General features: G+C 45.1%; 1 protein-coding gene across 2 annotated transcripts in view; it reads left to right on the top strand.

The window, feature by feature from the left end:
- The window catches only part of GPS1 (G protein pathway suppressor 1), a 19832-nt gene extending 6495 nt beyond the window's left edge, over window positions 1-13337 (top strand). The window contains exons 3-14 of one of the 2 annotated variants that reach the window (XM_074971606.1): window positions 3029-3210; window positions 4732-4896; window positions 5120-5255; window positions 5430-5507; window positions 6065-6125; window positions 6570-6655; window positions 7127-7221; window positions 8286-8391; window positions 10348-10428; window positions 10558-10695; window positions 11064-11198; window positions 12046-13337. In XM_074971606.1, the coding sequence (XP_074827707.1) occupies window positions 3029-3210; window positions 4732-4896; window positions 5120-5255; window positions 5430-5507; window positions 6065-6125; window positions 6570-6655; window positions 7127-7221; window positions 8286-8391; window positions 10348-10428; window positions 10558-10695; window positions 11064-11198; window positions 12046-12120 (1338 nt within the window). In that variant the 3' untranslated portion in view covers window positions 12121-13337. The remainder of the gene's footprint in view (window positions 1-3028; window positions 3211-4731; window positions 4897-5119; window positions 5256-5429; window positions 5508-6064; window positions 6126-6569; window positions 6656-7126; window positions 7222-8285; window positions 8392-10347; window positions 10429-10557; window positions 10696-11063; window positions 11199-12045) is intronic. The other variant, XM_074971608.1, reaches the window with a different exon arrangement.

Raw genomic sequence — 13337 nt, 5'->3', positions numbered from 1 at the left:
ATGCAGCAAATGAAGTGGGAGTCATCTTACACAACCTAGAGCAGATTCATCCTGTGCATATATTAGGCAAGGGTCCTGTGGGGGGAAAAAATAGATGTGATCATGTAATTAAGCCTGTATCATAACACACAAACACAAGGGAAACCTTAACTTTGGCATTTCAGGATGTTTGAGTGCTTCACTTCGCAACCTTAATAGTGTTCTTTTAATGCCATTTTGGTTTGTGTAATTTCCTAGATTTGAGAAAAAGGAAACCCTATATGTGGTAACATATTGACACCCACACAGGTAATCAGATGGATTTGAACCTTTGGAGAGCCACTGCACAAATGTCTACCACTTGAGCTAATGGAGTAACAGGTAGCAGTAGTAGGTTGTCCTGCTTTGTATGTGTTAGCACTAGAAGGCAGTGAGGCGCACTTTGGCAATGGGTTTCACAGGTAATTGCAGATGGCAACAGAATGATGTGTTCAATTCCAGGCTCTGGAGCGGAGTGTGTTCCAGGAGTCAAAGACCTTTCCGTTTGTTCTGTTGCTGGCTTGACCCTTTCAGCCCTGTCCCAGTCTTGTTTCTTCCCCAAGTTCCATTCTCTTCACTGGTCCTAGGCAATGTCAGTCTTTAGTACTCCAGCTTCTCCTCTCTGTCCCAGTTCTCCTCTGCATACTGATTCCTTGTCAAATCTCTCTCCACTGATTCCCAGTTCCTTAGCGCTGCCATCCCTAGCCATCTACTCATTTCCCTCCTTGGCTCCCAGGCCTCCTCCCCTCCCCTGGCCTCTCCTCCTCTCCTCATTTTTTGGTTCAGGCAGCTTTCAACTGCCTGGGTGTCAGCAGTGGGAGCACTGAAAGCATAAGGAGAGACCGTTTCTCTTCCAGTGCCTGAACCCAGACTTGAACCCTACCTGCCCTGCAGTATCCCAGAGCTGCAACTGTTTCAGGGAAAGTGTGACACTGGACCCCATATTCTTCATAAAAATATTGTTTATAATATGAATGCATAACTAAGATATTTCACAAGACCTATCTTGCATAAAACATATCATTGGAAAGGTTGATTTGCTGAATATGATTATCCTATTTGTATGCATGTATCATTGCTGTATCTGAAGTTAGGAATATAAGCTCTGTATCAATTGCAAAAGCATTTGCATCTGGGAAATGCCGACCAGACAGTAGGCAATCAGGCTGAATGGGCCATTAGGAAAGACAGTGGAATGGGTCTTTGAAGATGCTGATCTCCCATCTTCCTGGGATTCTTTCCTGTGGACATTACAAATAAATCTTGTCTCATGGTTGCTTTGAAACTGCAAGGTCATGTGACCATGTCACCTGGTACAGGACATCTTGAGCTGATGATTTTCCACTGAATGGGGGATGGGGAGCAGACTAGGAAACAAGAGTTTCCCACCATATGTAAATCCTGTTTATGGCTGGGAAATGAGTCAATCAAGGTTGCTGATTCTTCACTGAATCCCTGCCCAGGATGACTGCTGGAAACACCTAAGACTGATCTGGGGAGCAGTACTGGGACCCAGGCTGAGAGAGGTCAGCCTGGGAAGGGTATACCTGGAGATTTAAGCTGCAAGCAGTGCAGTTTCAGAAACTCTGCAACCTGCATAAAACATTTAGGGTGAGAAATTACTATTTGTAGTCAATTTCTTTAATGTACTAAGTCTAGTTTGTGTGTTTTGTTTTCTCAGTAATCTGCTTTGATCTGTTTGCTATCCCTTATCACTTAAAATACGTATTTTGTAGTTAATAAACTTGTCTTTGTTTTCTGTAAACCGGTTTGTACAATTCATATCGGGGGGTGGGAGGATGTGCAAAAACATATGCATATCTCCCTCCACATTGAGAGGGGGTGATTTTTTTATGAGCTTGCGCTGTACAGATCTCTCTGTACAGTGCAAGACAATATTATTTTGGGTTTGCACCCCAAAGGAGGTGTACACGTGAGTGCTGGGTAAATCCCTGAGCTGAGTCCTCCCGCAGAGAGCTGATTTCAGTCTGTGTCTGCAGCTGGGCGTGGCCTTCCCTGTGTGTGTGCTAGAGAAGACTTGAGGGCCTGGCCCACCAAAGACAGGGTGAGGAAGCCTAGGCTGGTGGAAGGGGCGGGCTTAGTGGGACCCCAGTATATCAGGTGGCATCACGAACTGGGGGTCCAACCCGTCACAGAAAGTCCTGCTCAGTCTTGGCTAGAGCATACTCGGTGCAGACAGAATCTTTGGGGACAATAGCTGTGAAGTTCTGGCAAGTCTTCTGAGCATGTGCAAACTGCAACTCTGCTCTCCCTCTCCCCCCACCCCCCCCCAAAAGGTTCAAATCTTAGCCAAATTTGGGCAGATTTTCACAAGTATACAAAAGTCATCTGCCTGCTATATATAAATTCCCTCCTCCAAAGCATGGGGGCGCTGGAGATTCTCAGTTGAAGAGCCCCAAGAATTGTTTTGCCCATGTTAAAGAATGTCCTTTCCCTTACCTTTGTTTTCAGAAATGGCTGAAATTTAAAATAATAATTCAGCCTGAGGCAAACATGTCTTGGAAGTTTGAATGGTTAAAATCAACGAAGTTATTAGTAATTGAAAACAGGGTATTCTAGGGTATGTCTACACTGCAATTAAACACTCATGGCTGGCCCATGTCAGTTGACTTGGGCTTTCAGGGGTTGGGCTACGGAGCTCTTTAATTGCAGTGTAGATGTTCAAGCTCAGAATGGAGCCCAGGCTCTGGGACCTGAAGAAGAGCTCTGTTCAAGCTCGAAAGCTTCTGTCTGTCTCACCAACAGAAGTTGGTCCAATAAAAGATATGACCTCACCCCCCCCCCCCCCACCACTTGTCTCTCTAAAACCTGGAGGGAGGCAGAAATGGAGAATGAGTAATTTTCATGTTCTGCTGAGTGGTTTAATGTTTTCAAGTGGGGTTGGGCTGCAGGAACAGACTCTGCAGGACAAGGGGAGGTTGGGGGCTTGTGGGCCACTCAGGTATTTGTATTAGTGATGCTCTCTCTGGGCCTGGGTTTTTGTTTGCAGGATTTGGAGCAGTATGCATCTAGTTACAGCGGCTTGATGCGGATTGAGCGGTTGCAGTTCATTGCTGACCACTGTCCGCAGCTGCGGGTGGAGGCCCTCAAGATGGCGCTGTCATTCGTCCAAAGAACTTTCAATGTTGATGTGTATGAGGAAATCCACCGAAAACTGTCTGAGGCCACCAGGTACCAGGAGGTGGTGGGAATCTGGAGTGCTTCTTTGACCATATCAGGGCAAATGCAGCACAGGAAAACCTCTGTGAAAGAGGAGATTGTGTGTAACAGCAAAATACTCCTTGTGGAGATTAGATGGGAATCTGACATCACATTCCAGTGAACTGACCCTGCCTACACCTTGGGCTTAGTGCTTTCTTAGAGATGAAATACACAGAAGGGTCTGTTCTCTCTCTTATCTTTCACATTAGTAAAAGTTAAACATGGATGTTGAAGACAGGCTAGATCTTGTAGCTGTTCTCAAATGCCTTATGTACATAAATGCCTTATGTAAAAACAGAGTTAAATTCAGAGTTTAATATCTGGCAGACTGCTTACAACCTTCCCCACTGCAGCCATGCATTCAGCGGCATGCAAAGCCACCTCTGGCTGGGAAGAAAGGGATAGGGTTGCTTTTGCTCTGACACACAGAGAGATCTGTGCCTTGGGGAGGTTTGGAAATTCAGCTTCTATTGGGTGTTCTGCATTCTCTACATCAAAAACCCTGTTTAAATGTTCACTTCTCTGACTTAGCCTTTCACAAATTGCAGCCTGGCTGATGAGCTTTGGTTGTTAGTGATTAGCCTTGATACTTTCCTTATTTATCCACAGTTCCCATCTTGATCTTTACAGTGCAGTTATGATGCACATGACATGATTTCTTGATTGATCTGCATTGGATGGGACCCTTCTATTGTGTGTAGAATCTTACTACCTTGCATGGCAATGTATTGATGCTTATTGGTTTCTTGTGGGTTTGGGAGGAAATGTCAGTGGAACAGAATGGGTTTTAAACTGGTTAAGTTGTGTGTCTACCTCAGTTAACATAAATATTGGGAGAGGGGAATTCAGTTCAAGCAGGAAGCACTGATTTGAGAGAGGTGGAATTAGGCCATTCTCTGGAGCTGCTTTTCCATTTGTGGCTAACCTGTGGGCACTTCATTTAAAGACTGGGGGTATTGTGGCCTCCCTTTTTTAGCCTGGTCTGAAGTCATTTGCATGTTGCTGTCCAACTGGTTGAAACCAATTAGGAAGAGAGCAAAGTGTAGGAAAGTGTGCACACTTTGTATCTTGTATGGAGGTGCTTGAAGTAGGTTTGATGACTCTTGATGCTTGCAAAGTGGGTTAGTGGCTCACAGCACCATTACTGACTCGCTAGAATCGGATTTATGGAATAGGCTCACTCTATTTTTCAATTAGTCAGGAACCCGCTTGTTCAGAGCATATCTGTAAAAGGAACATTTTTTTGAGGAAGAGGGTTTTTTAACTGGCTGTGACAAAAAACAAGGCAACTTTTAAAATCCAATTAGAATGCAGATTTTCAGTACTGATTATGGGCTTTCCGTTTTCAACCATCCTATTGTTTAGATGGTTTCTCTTGTAATGCATGGTGCTGTATGCCAGGGGAACTGTGCCACATAAATAGCAGGTCCCTGCATTGGAGAGGTTATAGTTTAACAGCCCAATTCAGACTCTTACTGGCTTGACTTTCAGAGAGCTGCAGAACACCCCTGATGCTGTCCCTGATGGTGGGATTGAGCCCCCTCCTCTTGATACAGCATGGGTTGAGGCCACACGGAAGAAAGCCCTTCTCAAACTGGAAAAGCTGGATACGGATCTGAAAAACTACAAAGGAAATTCAATCAAGGAGAGCATCAGGTGAGGAGGGAAAGGCTCGACTGGAGTGGGAAAGAGCATTCTGCTTCCCTGGGAGAATATAGCTCAGGGCCTGGGCTGCATTAGATGAGGCTGGGTGCAATGTCCGTTTGAGTGGCACGAACAAGCTTTGTGCCTCTTTCCCACAGTCAAACGGAACCTTGCACTTTTCTGAGATTTTCTGCCTGAGTATGCAGCTCACTGCTCTTCTCATCCTTCTCTCCAGGAGAGGCCACGATGACCTGGGTGATCACTACCTTGACTGTGGGGACCTCAGCAATGCCCTCAAGTGTTACTCACGAGCCCGTGATTACTGTACCAGCGCTAAGCACGTCATTAACATGTGCCTCAATGTCATTAAGGTAGGGAGCCATGCAGCGAGGGAATCGTACAATCCACAGAGGAGTCCCTCTCACATAGATGAGTTACACCTTTCTATCTCTGAAATGACGTTGGTCAGCCAGCAGGTAGCACTATTTGCTTGTGCTCTGATTTGCTTCCATTGCACTGTTGTATGTCTGATTGCCTCCTTGCAGGTTAGCGTTTACCTTCAGAATTGGTCCCACGTTCTGAGCTACGTAAGCAAGGCAGAGTCCACCCCAGAAATTGCAGAGGTAAGAGGTTTCTTTCCCTTACAGTTCTCAGATGTTTCCTCTGTCTGCTCTGTACCTCTTCAGTCACGGTTGGCCAGACCTCCCCTCTTCCTTCCCTCACTCTCTATTGGACTTGCTCCATGCATGTTTCCTTCCCTCATTGCCCAAATTCACACACAAGCCAGTGTTCTCCAGCTAATCAGACTGTCAGTCCCATCCCGCTGCTTGGTATACTCTCTTCTCTGGGCTTGACCGCCCCTTTTATCTCCACAATGACTTGTGCCTGGAGCACTTTACCTCTCATTTGACCACCTCTGTCCCGTGTTTGCCATTAGCCAAAGGCTGGGCACTGTGTGAATGGTGTCCTTGTGGCCTTCCCTAAGGGAGTGGGGTGAAACTACCTTCCTGTTGAGAATGCTGCCTACATTCCCAAATGGGTTCCTGGGTTTTAATATCCCTAGGGCTATCCGGGGATCCTGCTGCTGAGATGTAAGGGAGCTCCCAAAGCAGATCGGCTTCCCCCAGTATGGTTAAGGGATCTGTACAAGTCACTCACTCCTGCTCCTTTCACCCTCTAGCAAAGAGGAGAGAGGGACAGCCAGACACAGGCGATTCTCACCAAGCTGAAGTGTGCAGCAGGTGAGTGAGCTCCTCTGCTTCCTGGATGCCACCGGGCAGTCTTCTCGCCCGTTTGCCATTCCTGGGGCTTTACTGAAGTCGAGAATGCCTCTCACCCAGCCAAGGAGTGCTCAGAATGTTCTCACTGGTCTCTGTACTTCACGTTCTCTTGGCAGGACGCAAACACAGTTGACAAGTTTTGAGCAGGGAACCATCCTGGAGTTCCCATCCCTGACTGGTTCCTGCCCCTCCCCAAACTTTCCAAGCCCAGGATCCTTAGGGCAGTTCATTTCAGTCTCTAGAATGTCACTTACTTAACTGATAGTGTCTGCTTCCCTGAAACTGTGGGGCTCTAGCAACTCCTCGGGTTCCTGGTGCCCACTCCACTCTTCCATATTTCTTATTTATGTCCTAACTAGTACATGTATGGTAGTGGACAAAGAACTAACTAAGTCTGATTCCTAGGCTTAGCTGAACTAGCAGCTCGGAAATACAAGCAGGCAGCAAAGTGCTTCTTGTTGGCCTCATTTGACCACTGTGACTTCCCTGAGGTAAGAGGACCAAGAGGGGGCTGTGTGCAGGGGTCAGAGGGGAAGCTATGTACAGTATCTGTCTGTGTAAGGTACTTATGGGCCCCCATCACGGTAGTATCTGAGCCCACAATCTGTAATGTATTTGGCAAACAGGATTATCCCCATTTTACAGATGGGGGAACTGAGTTACAAAGGAATCTGCCCAAGGTCACACAGGAAGTCTGTGGTGGAGCAGAGAACTGAATTTAGGGGAGTTCAGATAACGGAATTGAAAGGCTGGCTGCTGGGCATTATTCCAGCTTTTGGGGTCTGAGTGAAGCCTGATTTGGGGAGTGTCCATGTTTTTCACTTGGTCCCACTGTATTTGTCAAGGGTCAACCTGTATTCTTGATGTGGGAGGGTTGGGTCTGGGGGCTTAGCTCTGCTTTGCTCCATGTTACAGCATTCAATGATACTTCAGTTCTGGTCTCGATCTCTGTCCCTCTCTAGCTGTTATCTCCCAGTAACGTGGCTGTGTATGGTGGCCTCTGTGCACTGGCCACTTTTGACCGTCAGGAACTGCAACGCAATGTCATCTCTAGCAGGTGGGTGATGCCTGGGGAGGAGTTTGAGGGATGGATACTGGAGCTTTGCTCAAGAATGGTCTCTGGTTGGAGGTGAGGCATGAGTTCCAGAACCCCACTTAGTTAGGTATCTAAACCTTAAATGTTAGTTGGGATTTCTCTATGAAAAGGCACCAGTTTAGTCACAGATGAGACTTTCATAATAGCAACCTAGGAATTGTCAGAATGGATCGTACAAAGGTCCATCTAGCTCAGTCTCTTTCTCTTGACAGTGGCCAGCACCAGATGCTTCAAAGGATGGTGTAAGAACTTCTCGGTAGTAGTTGTGGGATAATCTACACCCACATTAGTAGTTAAAGATTGGCTTAAATCTTGAAGTGGGATGTTTAATATCCCTTCCAAAATTTGTCATTAATTATACCTCTGGATATTCATGATAGCCATACAACTATCCAATATAATAACCCCCTAACTGATAAGGGTGCGTCAATCCTAAATTGAGGGGGTAAAAGAGTTGTCCTCTCTCTGCTAACCAACCAGCTTCCCTGGCATGACAGGCAGGTGGCTTGCAGGGAGAGGTCCACAGCATGCAGAGATTTGTGGGAGGGACTTTGGAGGTGCTGGACTCCCTGGAGAGATCTGTCCCCTCTGTGGATTAAAATCTATTATGCTGAGCCCTACCCTGCTTCTCAGCACACTGTGAGTAAAGGTCGTGTTCGCAAAAGGGATGCCGAGCGCTGGTTAGCATAGTGCAGCCTGGTGCTGCCCAACCCTGAGAGTACTGATGCTATTTTGGTCCTGATCTGCCCCACTCCACATACTTTCCTATATTTTATGGAAGGGGACCTCCAGTACAGGCTTTAGCAGGAGGCTCTTGGCTTTCAGTGACCCTGGCACCTTTGCTATGCTGAGTCCATCCCAGCCCCTGAGAAAATGGGCTGTCCAGGCTGCTAGAGTGTTAACACTTGGAGCATCATAGGGCAGTGAGGAGAGTGTTCATAGCCAGGCATTGGGGTGGTAGTGTTTGTGTGGTGGGGTGTGTCAATGTCAGGTCCCAGCATCTGACTACTGCTGTGTGTCTACAGCTCCTTCAAACTGTTCTTAGAGCTGGAGCCTCAGGTGCGTGACATCATCTTCAAGTTTTATGAATCCAAATATGCTTCATGCCTGAAGATGCTGGATGAGATGAAAGTAAGTCCTGGGAGGGGAGGAAGCAGGGGGATGTGGGAGCTCAGGTTTCCATGTGATGTGTGGGGGAGAGGGTGACACAGGGCCTGAGGGTTCTTCTCTTTTGTCTTAAGAAAAGCAACGTACGTTCAAATTTGTCTGAAGTTGTAGGTGTTTCATGTTGGACTTTTCTGCTCTGCTTCTTGGTTCTAGGTGGCAGTGAATAAAAATCAGGATTTAATTTTTTTAAATTGATCTTTATTTACATGTTGCTAGTTCTTTACTTCCCATTCTATAGACTTAAATTCTTACAGTGGATGTTTTGTCCTTGTTCCTTTAATTAGTTGCTGGACTGTTACTAAAATTTCAGACTTTGCATTGACTTTTTTTCTGCCAAGAAAATGCACAATTATACTGAAAATCCAAGTCCGTGGCCTCATCAACAACTGCAGTGTGAGAACATATCTCAGTAGCTAAGGGTGGGATTTTCAACAACCTCCAAGGGGCATAAGAGCACAAATCTTATTGATTTTAGACAGAAAACCCTGATGGAGTCTAGCCTGGTCAAAGCATTTCAGCTTTCTTGCCTTATGGAAGTTTCAATATATGGGAAGGTGGTGCTGGTTCCAAAAATAACATTGATGGTCTACTTGATCATTAATTTCATGTGTGAATTTGTGGTGGTCTTTTTATAGAAAGGAAAAAATGTTTGTAAAATCTGTAACTCTTAAGAATGGCCCTACTGGGTCAGATCAAAGGTCCATCTAGCCCAGGATCCTGTCTGCCAACAGTGGCCAATGCCAGGTGCTCCAGAGGGAATGAACAGAACAGGTAATCATCAAGTGATCCATCCCCTGTCACTCATTCCAGCTTCTGGCAAACAGAGGCTAGGGACACCATTACTGCCCATCCTGGCTAATAGCCATTGATGGACCTATCCTCCATGAATTAATCTAGTTCTTTTTTGAACCCTGTTAGGATGTTGTGAAGGCCAAGACCATATCGCAAGGAGTTCCACAGGTTGACTGTGTGTTGTGTGAAGAAATACTTCCTTTTTATTTGTTTTAAACCTGCTGCCTATTAATTTCATTTGGTGACCCCTAGCTCTTGTGTTATGAGAAGTAGTAAACAACACTTCCTTATCTACTTTCTCTACACCTGTCATGATTTTATAGACCTCAGTCATATCTCCCCTTAGCGGTCTCTTTTCCAAGCTGAAAAGTCCCAGTCTTATTAATCTCTCCTCCTACGGAAGCCGTTTCATACCCCTAATCATTTTTGTTGCCCTTTTTTGAACCTTTTCTAATTCCAATATATATTTTTTGAGATGGGGCGACCACATCTGCACACAGTATTCAAGATGTGGGCGTACCATGGATTTATATAGAGGCAACATGATATTTTCTGTCCTATTATCTATCCCTTTCTTAATTATTCCCAGCATTCTGTTAGCTTTTTTGACTGTCGCTGCACACTGAGTGGATGTTTTCAGAGAACTATCCACAATGACTCCAAGATCTTTCTTGAGTGGTAACAGCTAATTTAGACCCCATCATTTTATATGTATAGTTGGGATTATGCTTTCCAATGTGCATTACTTTGCATTTATTAACATTAAATTTCATCTGCCATTTTGTTGCCCAGTCACCCAGTTTTGAGAGATCCTTTTGTAGCTCTTCGCAGTCTGCCTCAGTCTTAACTATCTTTAGTAATTTTGTATCATCTGCAAATTTTTCCACCTCACTGTTTACCCCTTTTTCCAGATCTTCTAAGGAACAAGGTCAAAACATTCATTGTAGCAAGTTAAGATTATAAAATGGGAACAAAATAAAGGACTAGCAACGTGTAAAATAATTATTTTAAATTTTAAGAGTTTTTTTGTTAGTTAAAATTTTAAAAAATTATTTAAAAAAAATCATTATTTTTATCCAGCCTGCTTCCTGCTCTAGCTTCTAATATTTTGCTCTTTCTTTTGCATAGGATAACCTGCTGCTGGATATGTACCTGGCACCTCACGTGAGGACACTCTACACGCAGATCCGAAATCGTGCCCTTATCCAGGTAACATTTCCATGCAAACCATGGAATGGGTAAGGGTTAGAGGTAGGACCTATCTTTCACCATAAAGTTTCAAAGGAGTGGGGGTGGGGGTGGATGAACCTGGAACTGACTGTATTTTCTGGTTCTTAGTATTTCAGCCCCTATGTGTCAGCAGACATGCGCAAGATGGCTACAGCATTTAACACCACAGTGGCAGCGCTGGAGGATGAGCTGACCCAGCTGATCCTGGAAGGACTGATCAATGCCAGAATAGATTCTCATAGCAAAGTGAGTGTCCCCACACCTCAGTTTGTTTCTGATGGCAAGTGCTAGGCTGCGGATTGACGCTAACAGCTGGCTAGGGATGCAGTATTAAAGATCTCTGATCACCTTTCCTGTACCACCATCTTGGTTAATACAGCAGGAGCATTACTTTTTAATGATGAGCTCCTGAAGAACTCAGCTTCACTCTCCCTCTCTTTGCCCCTGGAATACTGGTTGAAGTTGCATTTGCCTGTAGTGAGGGTGTGTTTGCCTAGCTGATATGTCAAGGGTTTGATTCCTGTAGATTCCTTCCAGTCTGTTGTGTGGAAGGAGCTTCCTAGTAATTGAGCCCATTTCCAGTTCCCGTGTTGAGTTCTTCTTGTTGGTTACAGATTCTTTATGCTCGGGATGTAGATCAGCGCAGCACCACCTTTGAAAAGTCCTTATTAATGGGCAAAGAGTTCCAGCGACGTGCCAAAGCCATGATCCTGCGGGCAGCAGTCCTGCGCAACCAGATACACGTCAAGGTGAGCAAAGGGCCCCTTTGTCATAGAATCTGAGGTAAACGGTAACCATTTGGATGATGTGGTACAGAGGGGTAAAAGCTGGTGACTAGGGACTCTGGGGAAAGAGGTTTTCTTTACCCACAAGAGGATGGATTCTGAGAATGTTAGAGAATGGAGCTTGCAGCTAGCAGGACAGATCCTAGTTACTATTTACTCCAGTCAGTAGGTGAGTGGCTGGTTAAATTACAACAAGGGATTTAATTATTCATAACTTTTATTTTCATGAGGGAAATTGAAATACATACGTTGACTGGAGCAATCCTGCCCAAGAGATGGTTCTGCAGGACAGTGCCCTGGAGAGAGCAGGCTGACTGCTGTATAAAGTGTTCACGGGATTCTGTTGATGCTGCCATAGTACGCTCATCCCTGTGGTATCTATGTGCCAAATGGCATTCAAGTTCTGAATGGGTATTTGATTCAAGTTAGGTGACCAATCACACACCTTGAATAGCTGAAGTGAATAGTTTGCAAACACCCATAATCTGTAAACTGTAGTGCAAATATTTGTGAATAACAAATTTTTTTGTAAAAATAGTGAATGATTTATTAACAGAAAAATGATTGAAACATAAGATTTATTTGCAACTAAATAAACAAGCTTTGTGCTCCTGGTGTGTAGGACCCACTCCCTCCACCCAATTCTTGCTGGGAAAGAGGGAAGGCTGAGCTGAGAATGCCACTACCCTGCTGTATGGTTTACTTGTGCTGAGCATGCCCTCTTTGGGAGTGTTCTGTGTTTAGAGCCTTGGTGCAGGGGCAGTTCCAGGCCATCATTAACCAGGGCTGTATTTTGGTTTTCTTATTGCAGTCTCCTCCACGAGAAGGTAGCCAAGGCGAGCTCACTCCAGCTAACAGCCAGTCCCGAATGAGCACCAACATGTGAAAATCTTCATGTACAATCAAAGAACCTCCCCCACTTCCCTGCCCCAGCTGTTTGTCCTATGTCCTAACCACAGACTACTGAGCTTCACAAACTATCCCTGTCATTCTCTCTCTCTCTCTCATTGGGGCTGGGAGAGTCAGGGCTGATGGTGGGGGCTAATGTTCAGATTTGGATAACTTAATTCCTTTTGAACAGAAGCTGTCACTAAATGCAGCATCCCTGGAATTGTCCATCATTTCAGTGCTGGTTGCATGTTCTCTGCCCTCTCTTCTGTATCCACCACCCCAGAAAGAACTCGTAGTATATTTCAGAGAGATGCTGATCTTGGGTCTCTTCAGCTGCTATTAGAGCTTTCCAGGATCAGAACTGCAAAGGAAGATTGTAAGTTTGATGGATGGGGGTGTATCTAAAGGGAGACTGTTTTACTGACCTGACAGTGTTGCCTTGTCTCTGAGCAATGCAGTGCTTTTCCTTTACTTCAAAGCCCTCAGACTGAAATGCTCTTAATGGTATGGGCCCAGCATTCAGCCAGAGGGGAGCTCCTCTCAGGAAGCACATTCTAGGACTTCTCACCCACCCTGGGAAATATGGCACCGCTTCTGCATACTCAAAGGCATTTATTTCAGGTTGTTGCACTTATCCTGGATCCAACCTCTTTCAGTCTGGCCTGTCCCTTTTTCAAAGGCCTGTTTCCTAATTTGTTTCCACATGCATATCACTTGGCTTTGGATTTTGGTGGTGGTTTGCCACTGCAGTAAGGCTCCATCGTGTGCAAATACTGTTGCTTGTCCGTTTTACTTCATCAGCGTACAGTGGCTTCTTAGCCTGTGCACCAGTGGCTCCTAGTGGCATGAGTCAATGCCATAGAAATACAACACATCAGGTCTGGGGCAGAAACCAAAAGAAGCCAGCCCAGGTACCTGCTCGGCAGGTGCATCTGTCCCAACTTTCCTTTTATAAATGGGTTTAAGGTGGCAGCCCAGACTCATATAGTGTTGTATTAATGAGCGTAGTTAAGTGTTGAATATTCTGGAATTACAGCAACTTTGCATTCACCCAGTCCCATAGGACAAAGTTAAGAATTTTGATCCAGCCCTGACTGGTCCAGCAATTTACTACAAACAAATGTTATTGTTAATGCTATTTTTGTTTTAAAAATAAGTCATTATCTCTAGTTCATTAAAGAAGGTAATTAAAAAGCTCATTGCAGTGTTTGG

Source organism: Natator depressus, chromosome 14 (genome assembly GCF_965152275.1).
Source record: "Natator depressus isolate rNatDep1 chromosome 14, rNatDep2.hap1, whole genome shotgun sequence".
Lineage (NCBI taxonomy): Eukaryota > Metazoa > Chordata > Testudines > Cheloniidae > Natator > Natator depressus.
This window is presented reverse-complemented; position numbering and strand designations above follow the sequence as displayed.